We start from the raw sequence: 15940 nt of genomic DNA on the forward strand, positions 1-15940 counted from the left end.
TGGCGACCAACTATTACATTTGTTCTGTGTTCTTAACCTGTTCTGATCGTATCCTCACACTGAATAGCAAAAAAAAATATATATTATCGATTTTGACGAGTTCTTCTCAAAATGACACATTTTGGTGAGTTACCAAAGCAATAAAAAACTATGAATAGCATCTGTTCTACTTCTAAGGTCTAAAAATAAAGGTAAATAACCAAATACCCAAAGACGAATTGAATGAAGGACCCCAAAGGGTCCACAGGTGTCCGATCAATGCATGTTCAAAGCTACCGATTACTACTGAAGCGGTATGCCTTTGCGTTAAAAAAAAGTCAAAGCTTAAAACCTCTTTGTCACATTGAATCTTCACGGTTGATGTTTAAATGACTGGATCGCAAGATGGAATTAATTCATATTTTTTTAATAACATGTGACAAAGGCAAAATTGCCTAGTTTGAAAAGTGGTTTGAAAAGTTTTTTTTTTTTAAACTATTTCGAGATTTAGTTTAAGATGAAGAGAAATTTTATTAAAATGGTGTGGTCCGCCCCCGTGCCTTCAAGAGCACTTTACACTTACGCGCGTATGTATCGGTTATGATCAGTAACATGTTGTATTACTCGTCAAAGCCCGCCAACCCGCATTAAAACATCGTGGTGGGCCAATAGTCAATGCTCTAACCTATGTTCAACTTAAATTTCTGGGAGTGCAGTCCGAACTTAGATCGAGTCGTAAGCGGACTTTGAGCATGCCGTTCCACAAAACGAAGTTTTATAAGCATTCGTTCACTGTCAAAGCTACTGAATTGTGGAATGCACTCTCATTGAACATAAGACAGTCGAAGTCACTGGGCATATTTAAAAATGCTGTTAAGGCTCATTATCTCGCTCAGTGAAGACGACTATTATTATTTATTTATGGTAGGTATGTTCAAATATGTATTAGTATATTTATTTTTTATATTTATCAATAGTATTGTTGTATTTGTGTAGTCTGGTTTATGTATTCGTATGCATGTACCTACTAAATAGTGCACCCCACCTATTCGTTTTTCTTTTTAGTTTTCCTAATCCTAAGGTTGCCTGGCAGAGATCGCTACCTAGCGATAAGGCCGCCTTTTGTATCCTGCTTCATTCTTCATGTGTTTGTTCTTTATTTTCTCGATTTTCTGAGTGGTATACAAATAAATAAATAAACTTACAAGAGAGCTTCTGCACATGTGGTACATGAGGCGTAAGGATGATTGTGATAGTGACAAAGATGCTGACGTACTTACTCGCAAATAAAAAAATATTTTAAAACAAATTTTCTGACCATAAAAAAGTTATACAGAGTCAATTTTAAAACATAGACATATTATGCTGTCGCGGACTTTTTTTTAGAACTTCCTACCAAAAAATATTTTCATCTGACTACGAGAATTTATGTAGCGCACGCTAAGATAGCTCTCAGAAGGCAACATTTTTTAGACTTCCTTAAAAACTTTTTGCTATATTTATATTTAAATAATGAATAGCCCATGTGCTATTCTGTTGTTTAAGCTATAACCAATGTTACTGTAAAGTTCAAATCAAAATCCGATTAATAGTGTTTACGTGTGGTTTTAAGTTCCCGGGCCCCCGGGTGATTCCCGGTAGGGGCGAATAGGGAATAAATAATTTCCGGTTTCCCTCTGGGAAGCTTCGGTCGTGGCTATTTGCCGTCCTACTGACAAAGACGTGCCACTAAGCGATTCAGCATTCTGATACGATTGCGAGAAGAAACCGATTAGGTATCCCATATACTTACCTAATGTTCGAGGAATAGTCAGGAGACGTCATCGTGGAGGGGAAAACGCGTAGTGGTTGTGTAGAGGCTATAGAAGGCGGCACGCGCTTCATTCGAGAAAGACATCAACAGATTAACGTCGAACCGAGCCGAGGTCCGAGTCCTCGCAGGAGGCACCCTCCCACTCTCCCCCCCGATGTCGTCGAGCCCTGGGGCTCTTCTCATGGCGAGCTTTCGCGCTCGCCCCACTCCCCCGGTGACGCCGTAGCAACCCCTCAGGTGGTAATCGGCAAATGTCCATCCGAAATCGAATTCGAGAAAGAATCTTCGGGTACCGTCAACTAGTTTAAGGGGAACCCCTGTCCGTTTGGAAAGTCAACCTGCTCATTCTGTTTTTTTTGTTGTAAATTAGATTTATAAATTGAATTTCTCTAAATAAGTAATCTGTTGAGTATTTTATTAGTTCTGTATAAACTCTTTCTTTAATTTCTATTAAAAATAAATAAGTGTGTGTAGTCGTGATTGTATTTTTTTATTAAAATTTCACCTCTGGTTCCTAAAACTAACTTATATTTATTTTTCCTAGGTTCCTAATACCTGCCATACTCCCTAACAGGTTAGCACGCTACCATCTTAAACTTTTTCATCAGTTACCACCAGGTGAGATTGCAGACAAGGGCTAGCTTGTTGTGGAAAAAAAAGGTATTTAATAGTAATGGACCGAGTACTCGTTTATTACTCGGTACTTTGGCATACTAGAGAAATTTTTAATTACACGTTCGAATAACTCTCTAATTCGACTAAGCACGAGTCTAAGAGATTGGTATAATGGATTGAATGCTACCAGTGTCACTATTTAATTAAGGTATAAAATCCAAAAGGAATATATTTTTTATTATTTAATGCATAGAAATTCTTTCTCATCTGCCATTATAGGATTTGATTTAAAGCTAACGTATTAGGCAAAATAGTTCTTCCTTCTTTATGCTATTTTATCCAATAACCCTAAGCAAGCCACTTTTGAAACTTCAATACCAAACACAAAAGACGCTTGTGACCTGTGAACAGATGTACTAAACTAGCATAAACGACCCCTGCAACATATATACGAGACGTACTAAACTTGTATGAAAGACACTTGCGACCTGTGTACAAGACGTACTAAACTTGCATAAACAACACTTGTGTCCTGTATTCGAGACGTACTAAAATTGCATAAAAAACGCTTGCGACCTATATACAAGATGCACTAAACTTGTATGAATAACACTTGCTTATTGTATACGAGACGTATTAAACATGCGTTAACGACCCTCGCGAACTGTATTCGGCACGAACTAAACTTGCATAAAACACACTTGCGACCTGCATACTAGACGTACTAAACTTGCATAAAACACACTTGCGACCTGCATACTAGACGTACTAAACTTGCGAAAAAGTCACTTGATTGCTGTTTACGAGGCGTGCTTAACTTGCATAAAAAACACTTGCATCCTGTATACGAGACGTTTTAAAATTGCATAAACGACACTTTATTCCTGTATAAGAGACTTACTAAAATTGTATAAAAGACACTTACGACCTGTATACAAGACGTACTAAACTAAATTAAAAGACACTTGCGACCTGTATACAAATCATACTAAACTACACAAACTTCCTTTATAGGTACCAGACGTATTAAATTTGTGTAAAATATCCTTGCGACTTGTATACGAGATGTATTAAACTTATTTATACGGCCCTTTCTAGTATTTAATATCACGCTACGGTCCTTAGGAACAAAGCAAACGTAGTAAAAAGCTCCAAGAAACAACGAATTCATTGTTTTTAGATACTATATAGGTACCTACTAAGACTGAACAAATCTAGGTAGGTAAACATGAATAGAGGGTCCCCTTAACTCAACAGTTGGGGACAGCAAGCTGTGGTCATTTACCAAATTTTTTTATGTAGAGGATAAATAGGAAATAAATAATTTAAATTTTTATTTAGCATAGGTTTTTAGTTCAGCGGCTCACCGATTGCCGATAATCGTTCGCGTGAGTGCGCAAGGCGCCGAGCAGGGCACACCGTACGGCGCGCGCAGTCAACGCGCGCATGCGCTCAGTGTATGACGTGTGTTGTGACAGTTCCGCGATCAGTCGGACGCTTGACGTTTCGTAACGTTTGTGTAACAGAATTACAGTGAATTTTCCCATTTTTCATCCATATTGAACAATAAATAACAGAAAAATGGAGAGAAACGAACGTAAAACTAACTCTCGTGCCCACTCTATAACAATAGACCGTGATTCCAAGTTTATATTGCGAAAAGTTCTTATGGATTTCGCGATACTTTTTGTCGGTGAGTATTTTGGTTATTTTTTTGTATGAAATGTCATCCTATTAATAAATGATTGTAATAAAATATAATGCTCATTATAGTCTTTATTTATTTGATTCTTGTAGCGTTAAAAAAATGTTTTTTCAGCTATCTACAGTGGTTAATCTATCTTCCTCGTTTCCTGCAATACATTGACATTGATTCTTTATTCAAGGCCGTTCATAACATTATGATAAAACGACTGTTGTTAGCGGATACAATTTGCGGAAAAAAGTAGAACGGAATAGCCTGGTTCTGTTATCAGTCGTGTAATAGTTTTCGCAGTTCGCATTACTAGGACGAAACCGCTGAAAATCAGCTATGATAATATAAAGCTACTTTGTTCTTATCATTTCCGTCAAAATGCAAAAGTATCGTCGCTGATAGATACATTTATCGTAACTAATAGTGTTGGATTTGCATGTTCATCTACATTGATACAAAATCCATAACAGTTTGGAACAATAAAGCGTATCGTACCTAGATGATATTATTAGGAACAGTATACCGGCCATTAATTAGGTAGGTAAACTTAAAATTAGGCCCTGAATGGGTTTTAATACCTAAATAAATGTGTAGTGTTGTGTTGGAAGATACCTAATTATTTTTTTGTTTTAAACAAATACCTATATAACACATTTTTTTGGTTTTTCGCACCCTTTAGTCCTTAAGCCCATAGATCAGAATGCCACCACCCCTTCTCTTCCCGCGGGTGTCCTACGTCACGACTAAGGGAATTACGGGTGCAGCGTTCTTTGTGTTACTATATAAGTAGATATTTACTACCTAAGGTAGTAAGTACCGTCTACAGTCTACTGCGATCTCCAAACCCATCTGTCCAGCGTGGTGGTGGTTCGGAGAGGCCTAATGCTGTCCAACAGTGGACTGTTATAGGCTATTGTTTGTGAGAAATGGCGATTCTTTTTACCTATCAATTATTTCATCAATATCTCTTTTCAAGGTATTAAGGAAAATAATTATACTCCCAGAATGCCATTGGTGTTTTTTTTTGTTCTATCTAAAGCATTCGATTGTGTTGCGTCAAGAAAACCTTGCTTCTTTAACTAGGGATTATAAAGGGGAGCAGGTACTGCAGACACCTACCTAGTACCAACTTCCATCAGTGGCGTGCACTTCATACATGCACAAAAGCACTGCATATCCTAAAATTTATTTACCTATATCTCGTATAGCGGGAGGATTTTTGCCGTTTTATGCAATTTTCCTGCTGTATGCATACCCTGGTAAGAAACCAAGTGGACGCCACTGACTTCCATCTACTATGATCATCAACCAGTGTGCCTAACATGGTGATTTTGTGCAATAACGGGACGGCCTGTAATCCTACAATGGGCTGTATTTAGGCGACTGAATGAAAAAAAACTGGTCTCAACTATGCTATTTATGTTAACCCATTACCGGCCCACCGCAGGACAAGGGCTTTCTTCCACAATGAGAAGGGGTTAAAGCCGTAGTCCACCACGCTGGCCCAGTGCGGATTGGTGGACTCCATGTGCACGCATGCAGGTTCCCTCACGATGTTATCCCTCACCGTCGAAGCAAGTGATGTTTTAGTATTTAAAACGCGTATTAGTTAAAGTTAGAGGTGCGTTCCGGGATTCGAACTCGGCACACCGAAAGTAAAGTCGAAATGCTGCCTACTGAGCTATCACCGCTTCTTATCTCTCATGAAAACTAGCTAGTTCGTAATTCGGCTAATCTTTAGAATATTGGTTTTCTGCACCTCCAAGAAAATCAGGTGAAGTCATAGTAGGTACCAACCTACAGCAATGAATTAAATTAAGAGCCGGTGAAAAAGAAAATCTTATTTATTGATACAGTAGGTAGGTACACTATCAGCTAATGTTTGCAGGTAGGTCATTTATCAGGTAAAGTAAGGTAGTGGTTAAAACTATTTATTTCGCATTGTCAAATAAAAATTTTAATTAATTGATGTCATATCCTTACCATCAGGTTATCGCACATAGGCCATTTAACAGCTGAATTCATAGGAAGTAGGTGCAACAATTCACTAATTATTTTAAATTGGTATAATTAAAAATCCTTATCATTCGTCAAAATGGTCGATCGTGACTTAATAAATACTACTTACTAATGTTGAAAAAAAAACTCAATTTTGCCATCTAACTAAATAAATTACCAACCAATTGATTTGTTAAAAAAAACGAATTAAAACTCTTATTATCAGGTAATCACCCATTTTACGTTTATTAAGTGAGGTAATATTCAACCGCAAAACCGATTTACAAAAAACGCAATTATTAATTGCCACAAGCGTTTATAATAAGTAACTAAGTAGGTGAGGTAATAATTAACCGCAAATTTCCTATCAATGAACTACTGATTTGTTAATAACTATTTAATTGATATAAGCTCTTATCAAAGGGTAATCACCTACAGTTCGTTTTTTATGCGAGATAATAACCACCTGCGAATTCTGAAACATTAAGCTAAATTACAAACTGATTAGTTAAGAATATCTAACGAGTTGCCTCATGCTTATAATCAATCGCTTATCACCAATAGGTCATTTATCAGGTCAGTTAAGAATCACAAGCAAATTCGCCAAGAATGAACAATATTACTAACTTATTTATGAGTTGAAAACAGAACTTTCAAATATAATGCGTAAGTTGCATAACGTTCAAAAGTCAAGTTAACTAATACTACTTCCAAGTCTTATCAAACAGATCAAAAAACCTGATTAATTGACACATGAATCTAATAATACGCCCTTGGTTATTTAATAAGTTAACTTCAAAGATTAACGTAAATTCTATAACAATAAAATAAAACACGAGCCGGTGAGATAAATAACTTAAAAAATTTACACATGCACTAGAGATCGCCTATATTTATTTATTTATATGTTTGCATTCTTCGTGCACAGTTTAGTAGTGTTGCAAATTGTAGTAGTATTTTTTTATTTAAGATCATAGAGATGAAGTTCGTTTATTACAACGACTTATTTGTTAAAAATTAAAAATCTTTTATTTCAAGTAGGCCTACTATATAAGCACTTTTGAAACTCTACAACCGGTTCGGAAAGCAGAATCTATCGAGAAGAGCCGGCAAGAATCACAGTAGTTGCTCTTAAGTTACAATAAATAATTAATTGACACGAGGGCTTGTTATCAGGTAATCACCCACAGTTCGTTTATTAGGATAGGTAATAATCAACCGCAAATTTGCTAATAATAAAATTAATATATTACCAGGCGACTTATTTGTTTAAATAACTTAAACATTGACACGAGGGCTTGGTATCAGGTAATCACCCACAGTTCGTTTTTTAGGTGAGGTAATAAATCAACCGTAAATTTGTTTCAATAAACTTAATAAATTACCAGGCGTATAATTTGTTGAAATAACTAATTAATTGAAACGAGGACTTGGTATCAGGTAATCACCCACAGTTCGTTTATTAGGAGAGGTAATAATCAACCGCAAATTTGCTGTCAATAAACTTAATAAATTACACTGATTTGTTAAAATAACTAATTGATTGACACTGGGGCTTATCAGCACCCACAATAATTTTCTCAGGTGAGGTTAACAATCACCTGCGATTTCTACTACAATAAACTGAATTATAACAAACTGGTGAGATAAAAAAACCTAATTAATTGACACACGCACTTATCATCGGCTAATGAAATTAAACTGGTACATACATTTCCGAGTAGCGACTGAGGGCCACATCGCCTGATGAATGGGCAACACTTGAGGCATCAAAGCACCCACTGTACGCAATGGGAACCGATGCACTAATGTGAGTAAACTTTGTTAGTAGGTTTGGAGGCGATCACCAACATACATATAAGCTAATGTTACGGATCCCAGTTTGGTTATCAACAGATGATCAAAACGTGAAGGTTATCAGTTAGATGTGATTTTTGTTTCGTTTATGCTACTCAAACGACTGTTTTTTTTTTTATTTCAAAGGGCTTAGAGTCTTGGCTTTATGAAAACTTTTTGATGCGACTTTGTGCGTCTGTTGCAACATCATATTTCGGTACTAGATAGGTAGGAACTTAATACATATTTGTTGCGATAATTTCGGATTGAATTGGCCATAATCTATTCCACTTTAGATCCAGACTATACTCGAACATACTGCCTTGTAGGTTTGTGGTTGTTTATGGTAAACTACGATTCGTTGGTTCAATTTCGTTGGGTCGCGACGAAAATATTTCAGTTAAAGAATTCCCAGGAAGTTAAATCGTTAATAATCTTTATTTCAGACATCAAGGATAATATTTTGTTGTTAGTAATGTATTATACATTATTTCTTCTCGTGGTACGTTAATAGCCTGATGAACCTACATTCTTAAAACTCTATGTATCTACATTCTTGTGAATAAATTATTATTATTATTATTATGACTACGAATTCATCATCATCGTTTCAACCCATTACCGTCCCACTACAGGGCACGGGTCCCCTTTCGCAATGAGATGGGTTTAGGCCGTACCTAGTCCACCGCGCTGGCCCAGTACGGATTGGTGGACTCCACACGCCTTTGCGAACATTATCAAGAACTCTCAGGCATGCAGGTTTCCTCACGATGTGTTCCTTTACCGTTAAAGCAATAAACTTTTATTGCTTAAAACGCTCATAACTTAGAAAGGTTAGAGGTGCGTGCTGGGATTCGAACTCGGCCCCCGAAAGTGAAGTCAAAGTCCTAACCACTGAGCTAAGGATTCAGCTAATAGCAATTGCGATCATATGATAATCACAAGTTTTCGCAACCGTCGCATCGGTTAGGTGCAACGAACGGAGGATGTGAACGGTGAGCCAAGTGCGCCGCCAAACAAAGTGGCAGGTAATTGCGTGTCTGTCAAAACATCCGACGCGATCCCTGTCAGATTACCCGTATCCGTTAAGGAGGCCTTTATATCGCGGCGGGTACGCTGGCGTGACAGCGGGACGCTTGCGACGCGAGAATTAAAAAGTAAACTGTCAGTCGTGATATTATGACAGCTCGTTTGCCACCAATTTTATCTTTAATGCCCGATAAATCCCTGCTAGCTACTTGACACTGGAAAAGTACGTCGTGCTGTTTTGGCGCTACGAAAAGCCATAAATCAAAAGAAGAAGAAGAAATCCTTGCTAGCATTCTGATATTATAAATGCGAAAGTGTGTTAATTAGTTTGTGCATACTTTACCCCGTAACTAAGCAAGCAAACGATTTTAATTTTGGCTAGGAGTTAGTTGTAAATTGTATAGTAACATTGGCTTCTTTTTATCACAGGGAAATAATCGGTTCTCACGGATTTGCTAAAAACTATGACAAACGCGGGCACCAGCTTCTACTTCAATAAATAAAAGCGAATCTATCATCATAATTGTAATTGTCACAACCCATTACTGGTCCAATACAGGGCACGGGGTTCCTCCCAGAATGAGAAGTGTTATGGCCGTAGTTCACCACGCTGGCGAACTACAGATTGATACTCGTAGACTTCACACGCCCTTGAGTAATTTATGGAGAACTCTCAGGCATGCAAGTCCACACAGCACAGACAAAAAATAAGCATTGCAAATGACATGCTTTTGCTACGTGAAAATTAAAAAAAAATAAAACGTGATAATAAATAATAATTATGGCTGCCGTTGTCGGCCTCGTTTCCCGCCAATTTCATGATATGTCAAGGAGTTCATTACACAGAAAAAATTGTACATTTTTAACGTTTCAAGTGGTTTTAAAAAAACCGAAGTAATTGCATACTGTTTATGTTTTATCTTTGAGATGCAAAAAGTAGATCGTAATATTATGACAGCTCGTTTGCCGCCAATTTCATACGTCAAGGAGGTTTTACTGAGATAAAAATTATAAATAAACTGCACTCCTTATTTTGTAAGTATAATGCCGTCATTAGCGGCTACCTTTGAAGTATATTATCAGAAGGATAGCTTTATTTACTTTCGTTTCAGAGAAGGCAATCAACTTCATCAACTTTTATAATGCGGCAGAGAACAAGAATAGAGCCAGCAAAACAATCATTGAACTGACTGTTGCATCATTTTCGAACAAACTAAAGACGTTTTGATGTTGATGCTTTCTTATAAAATTTCCATAATTCTTATTATCGTTATTACACGCTTGAAATAAAATATTTAGCACTCTTTCAAGAGGCTGTTAAAATATCTGTGCATAATGTTTTTCTCTCCTTCTAATGTCGAAAAATAAAGTTACTAATAATAAAAGTTCTTATAGGGACAAATTACAATGAATACATTAACACGACCGACTCCCTGGCGCAACGGTGAGTGCTGTTAATTAAGAAGGAGGTCCAAGGTTTATTTGATAATAATAAATTTAAATGACAAACATAAATTCCTCATCAATCATCATCCTTTAATTTTAATTAAAATAGTATTAAATAATAATATATTTAAATGACAAACATAAGTTCCTAATGATAACATTTTAATTAAAATTTAATAATAATTTATTTAAATGACAGACATAAATTCCTCATCACTTATAAGACTTAAGTTTATATTGATTTAAGTCTTTCATTAATTCGTTTAGGTTACCTTATCATTATATCAACCCATTAACGGCCACTACAGGGCACGGGGTTCCTCCCACAATGAGAAGGTTTTAGGCTGTAGTCTACCACGCTGGCCCGGTGCGGATTAGTAGACTCCACACGCCTTTGAGAACTCTCAGGCATCCAGGTTTCCTCACGATGTTTCTCCTTCACCGTTGAAGCAAGTGACATTTCAATTACTTAAAACATAACTTGGGTTACCTGCAGTGGCGTGCATTGCATACATGCACAAAAGCACCGCATACCAAATTATTTTATATAAGTCGTATTGAAGGGGAATTTTTCCATTTTATGCCATGTCCCGGCTTTATGCATACCCTGCTCAAAAACCCTGTGCACGCCACTGGTTACCTGGTATTTAATTATTTCGGCTAACAATTGCACAATGTGCAAGTAACAATACTACACGGTTCAGTATTGATTTTAATGTTTTAAGTGGTAAAGATATTGTGGGTGCGTGTTATCTTTATGTACCAAACATGTTGCCCACAACAATTAGCGTCGGGACATCTCTTAAGTCGCTTCGCGAAGGACAAAGATTAAGAATAAAACAGATAATGCAAATGTATTTGACGACCTGGCGGGCGCAGTGTCGAGCACTGCGGTCTTCGTGGGGATCCCGGGCTCGATCCCCAGCACGGCTAGCATAGGCAGGAGACGAAGATTGTATTCCCCGATTTTATCCACTGATAAAGGATACAATTTATTTGTCCACCTGCCAGAGCACGGCAACAGGGTATGGAAGAAGATTTCCCGGTATCATTTCTACTCGTGCGCCAGTGCTAGGAGAGGTGTCAAAATTGTAGGAGAAAATGAAAGTGACTTTTATCCGGAAAAAAAATGTTTCCGTGCAGCGAGGGCAATTTGGAATTTGAGTTTTCTCTTGTTTGGTCTTGTGGAAGGCTTTGGCCGTGGCTACCACCACACCCACCTATTGATAAAAATGTGCCGCCAAGCGTTCTGGCACAATGCCGTGGTGAAACTATAGGAGCCCGTACCATCTTATCATCGCTTACTACCTGGTGAGATTGTATTCAAGGGCTAACTCGTAGTGGAGAAATTATAATCTAATCATGTATGCGTTTAAGTTGTTTCTAGTAACACTAAGAAAACTATTATTTGGGAATTAAACACCTATGGATCCTAAGGTGGCCAGGCAGATATCGCTACTAAGCGATAAGGCCGTCTTTTGTAGACTACATGCTTGAATTGTTTGTTCTTTTGTTTTGTTTTTTCAAAAATGTGGTGTACAATAAAGAGTATAAATAAAAAAAAAGAAAATATGTGCCGGTGGCAACAGTACACGTGATGTGTTAATACGTCTCCTCGGAGAGGTTTTAGATCATAGAGATATTTGTCATGTCTGCGCAATTATCTGTTCTTTGCCAAACGTCGGCGTTTCAGTTCCCACGTGCTTTTGTGTTGCCGTTCAATATTTATGCTCGCAATCGCGTGCTATATCTGTACCACTTAGTCCAACCTCTGCTTTTAATTAACGCTCTAAAATAGAGCGTGTAACCGAGGTTAATGTATGTCGCATCTTTGCAATAATACTCGTATGTTCTAATCGCCGATGAGATTTTGTGTAACCTAAGTTACATCATCATCATCATCATCACATCAACCCGTTACCGACCCACTACAGAGCACGGGTCTCCTACAATGAAATAAGGCCGTAGTCCACAACGCTGGCCCAGTACGAATTGGTGGACTCCACACACCTTTGAGAACATTATGTAGAACTCTCAGGCATGCAGGTTTCCTCGCGATATTTTCCTTCACCTTTAAAGCAAGTGGTTCTTATTAAAAAAGCGCATAACTTTGAGGTGCGTGCCGAAAACTACTTATTTCAAACAAAACTATAAGTTAAAAAAAACAGATTTTTTTCTTAGATTTTGTATAGAACTGTACATCCAGTAAATTATTTATCGAAGATCCTAAGCCTAAACCTCAAGTGAATTTACATTTTGTTGTATTATTTGCATTTGCGATTAGCACGGCCATTGATACGTGCTCTCATTTAGGCTGCCTTCCCACGAGAGATGCGCATGCAATTTTGGTGTACCCTCTCTACTATGAGCCTAACATATATAAACATTTTAAAGCTTGTGTAAAAAATTATTACTTATCTATGTACTTGAGTATTATGTAAGTTTATAATAGCATAAATATCTTAATATATATAAATCTCCTGTCACGATGTTTGTCCGCGATGGACTCCTAAACTACTTAACCGATTTTAAATTAAATTGGCACACCATGAGCAGTCTGGTCCAACTTAAGAGATAGGATAGCTTAGATCTTTAATTATAGTCGCAATTTAATTTTATTGCAAATTATTTTCTATAATTAATTGACAGTCACATGTTATATATATATATATATATATATATATACTACTATACTCATTTAAGGCTTAGCGATACTGAATACTTTAAAAACAAAATCTAACACAGACGAAGTCGCGGGCAACAGCTAGTATATCATATATATCTATTATAGTATATATATATTTATATCGATATTTGTGTAGTTAATATGTTAATGTAGTATCATAGTTCATGTAAGTTTATTTTATTTTTTTGTAACATACTTTATGCACCATCCACTTTCCACTTTTTTATCGGCTTCGTACGCTTTAAAAGATCACTTTTAGTGATAAGGCCGCCATTGCACCCTAGCACTAAGTACTATTACTGTTTTCTTTGTATTTTTCCTATTGTGTGTTGTGTTGCAATAAAGTTTTTCTATTCTATTCTATTCTGTTCTTGTGATTACATTACAATGTTTTCTTTCAATCAGTCATCAGTAATTTGACATTCGAAAGAAGAAGACGAAACATTGCGTAAGGAGGCAACCTCGCACATCGCTGGTTTAAATGATCGTCACCTTCACCAGCACCATACCTTGTCCGAGGAAATGCTACCGCCATTTTTATGTCTGCCGCCAAGCAGCATGCGCTTGGGTTTGAAAGGCGTGGTTGCCGGTTAAATATCAGGCACACATGGCGGCTCCTTGTCTTGGTCGTAGGACGTGTCCATTGCATGCCCTGCGAACTGTTTGTTTGTGTATAGGCGGCGGGTTTTCACTTACCTTATAAACTAAATAATTTTAAATATAAATTATTTCGATTTGTTTATTTATTTACTGTCATTTTTAATTTTATCATGTTTATGTAGTGTTTATTTTAATTTGACATTTAATTAAGGTTGATCTTTTTAATATCCTATCAAATTTGCACTCTATTAATTAAGTAGAATGTTATGCTCTCTAAAATAATTATATTGTTTACAAACATCTTGATATTGTACAAACGTTCTTGCAAATAAATGATTAATATTATTATTATTACCATCATATGAGCCATATGCTTGGTCCTTCAATTACTACTATAAAAAAACCTCTGGCCTTGCTTCGTCTCTGGTGACTCTGTTGCGATCAAAAATAAGGTTCAACAGTAACACACAATCCAAAACAACCCTGGTGAAGACGTCGGCTCGATTTCTGACGTCATCCGACGTTCACGCCAAAACTAATTGAATCGGTTCAGTTTTAAATGAGAAAACGGGTATGCGAAACGTCGATTTCGTAAATTTTTTATATGTTTTTTATATGTCTGAGCTACCAGCTGTCCCTGTAGTTTTCTGGTATACCTATTTTATGACATTTTGACCCAGCTATACCATCGTCTTAAAAACACAACGGTGGAAATGCAGCCTAAAACTTTAATAACACAAATATTTGTGCACACCAACGACGCTGATAAAGTACCAAATGAGTGGTGTTATAACTTCATCATAACAACCGATAGACGTCCACTGCTGGACATAGGTTTTTTGTACGGAGTTCCAAATTCAACGGTTTTGTACCCCTTGGGTCCAGCGGCTACCTGCGCGCTTAATACCTTCTGTCCACCTCGTTGAGGTCGACCAACGCTGCGCTTACCAGTGCGGGGCTGCCATTCCAGCACCTAAGGGGTCTAGCGGCTACTGGCGACGCGCTTAAAATACCCCATACCTTGGGACCCCAATTTCCACCCTTTCTCCGAGCTATGTGCCATTGCAACTTCAGCTTCGCGACTCGTTCAGCTATGTCGGTAAAACTGGTTCTTCTACGGATCTCCTCATTTCTGATTTGATTACGTAGAGCTACTCCGACCATAGCTCTTCTTATGTGGCCCATAGTTATAACTTATATGAATTATATTTCCATATTAGGTTTGTTCACAAAATATCCGTGATATGATAAACCTATACTACTAAGGAAATGTATCAATAATTATGTTCGTTTGTAGAATTCACCCTTAATCGAAATCGGTACATTTAAAAAATACCGTTAAGTTTTGGCACCTCCCGTCATTTCTTTTCTTTTCTATTTACCCGGCTAAGTTTGTTGTGGGCTTCTTCTTAGACCAGGGCGCGATTGGAACCCTCGTAGCTTTAGTTTTAAGTTTACGATTGTAGTTATCGCCATCACTACTCACTGCTATGTACACATTTTGTATACAATAACGCATCAAAAGTGCCATCTATGTGCCTATTTGAATAAAGGAATATTTGACTTTGACTTTGACTTATACTTATTCTCGATTTTTTTCTAAGATTACATAGACAGCAGTATGTAATAATAAAAGTTCATATGTAAAGGTCATAGACTGAGTAGGAGACAGGCAAGAGACGCCATAGCGGCCATAACAGGACACTTTGGCACAGGGTCCATGCTGCTCAAAATGATCGTAATTGATGACCCTACATGTAGGGCCTGCAACGAGGACGTCGAGTCCATGGAGCATTTGCTCTTTGTGAATGCGACGGATTGGCTAGGAAGCGGTTGGACCTCTTGGGAGTGGCCTATCCACAACCAGAGGATTACTGTGCCTCCAACCTAAAAGCTTGAACCAACTCTTAGAGTGGATATTTAAAGCTATTTAGGGTGAGGGGGATTTAAGGAGGGGCGAGCACAAAAGATCCTGGAGGGTTGAAGTGCATCCGCTGAAGCGGTCCTCACTACAAGATAGATAGATAGATAGAAAGGTCATAACGCTGCGCCGTCGGAAAGATTTATTCCCATTCGAGATTTAGTTTTGCGCGAATTAACATGTGTTTGGAACTCCAAACCTATATATTGGCGTCGAATATGTGCCTGTATGTGCATCGCCATAGAATCTGACCATTGCAGTATTTCTGATTACTAATACACAGAGCTCAGAGATGTCCCTTTGACCATAGCGTCACGTCTA

The 15940-nt window shown here is 37.5% G+C and overlaps 1 protein-coding gene across 1 annotated transcript in view; it reads left to right on the forward strand.

Annotated features, from left to right (window-relative positions):
• The first annotated feature begins 3862 nt into the window (after positions 1-3862).
• Positions 3863-15940, forward strand: part of LOC120632987 (putative phosphatidate phosphatase) — a 121745-nt gene continuing 109667 nt past the window's right edge. The window contains exon 1 of the mRNA XM_039902999.1: positions 3863-4100. Within this exon, the coding sequence (XP_039758933.1) occupies positions 3989-4100 (112 nt within the window). The 5' untranslated portion in view covers positions 3863-3988. The remainder of the gene's footprint in view (positions 4101-15940) is intronic.

This window comes from Pararge aegeria, chromosome 21 (assembly GCF_905163445.1).
Source record: "Pararge aegeria chromosome 21, ilParAegt1.1, whole genome shotgun sequence".
NCBI lineage: Eukaryota > Metazoa > Arthropoda > Insecta > Lepidoptera > Nymphalidae > Pararge > Pararge aegeria.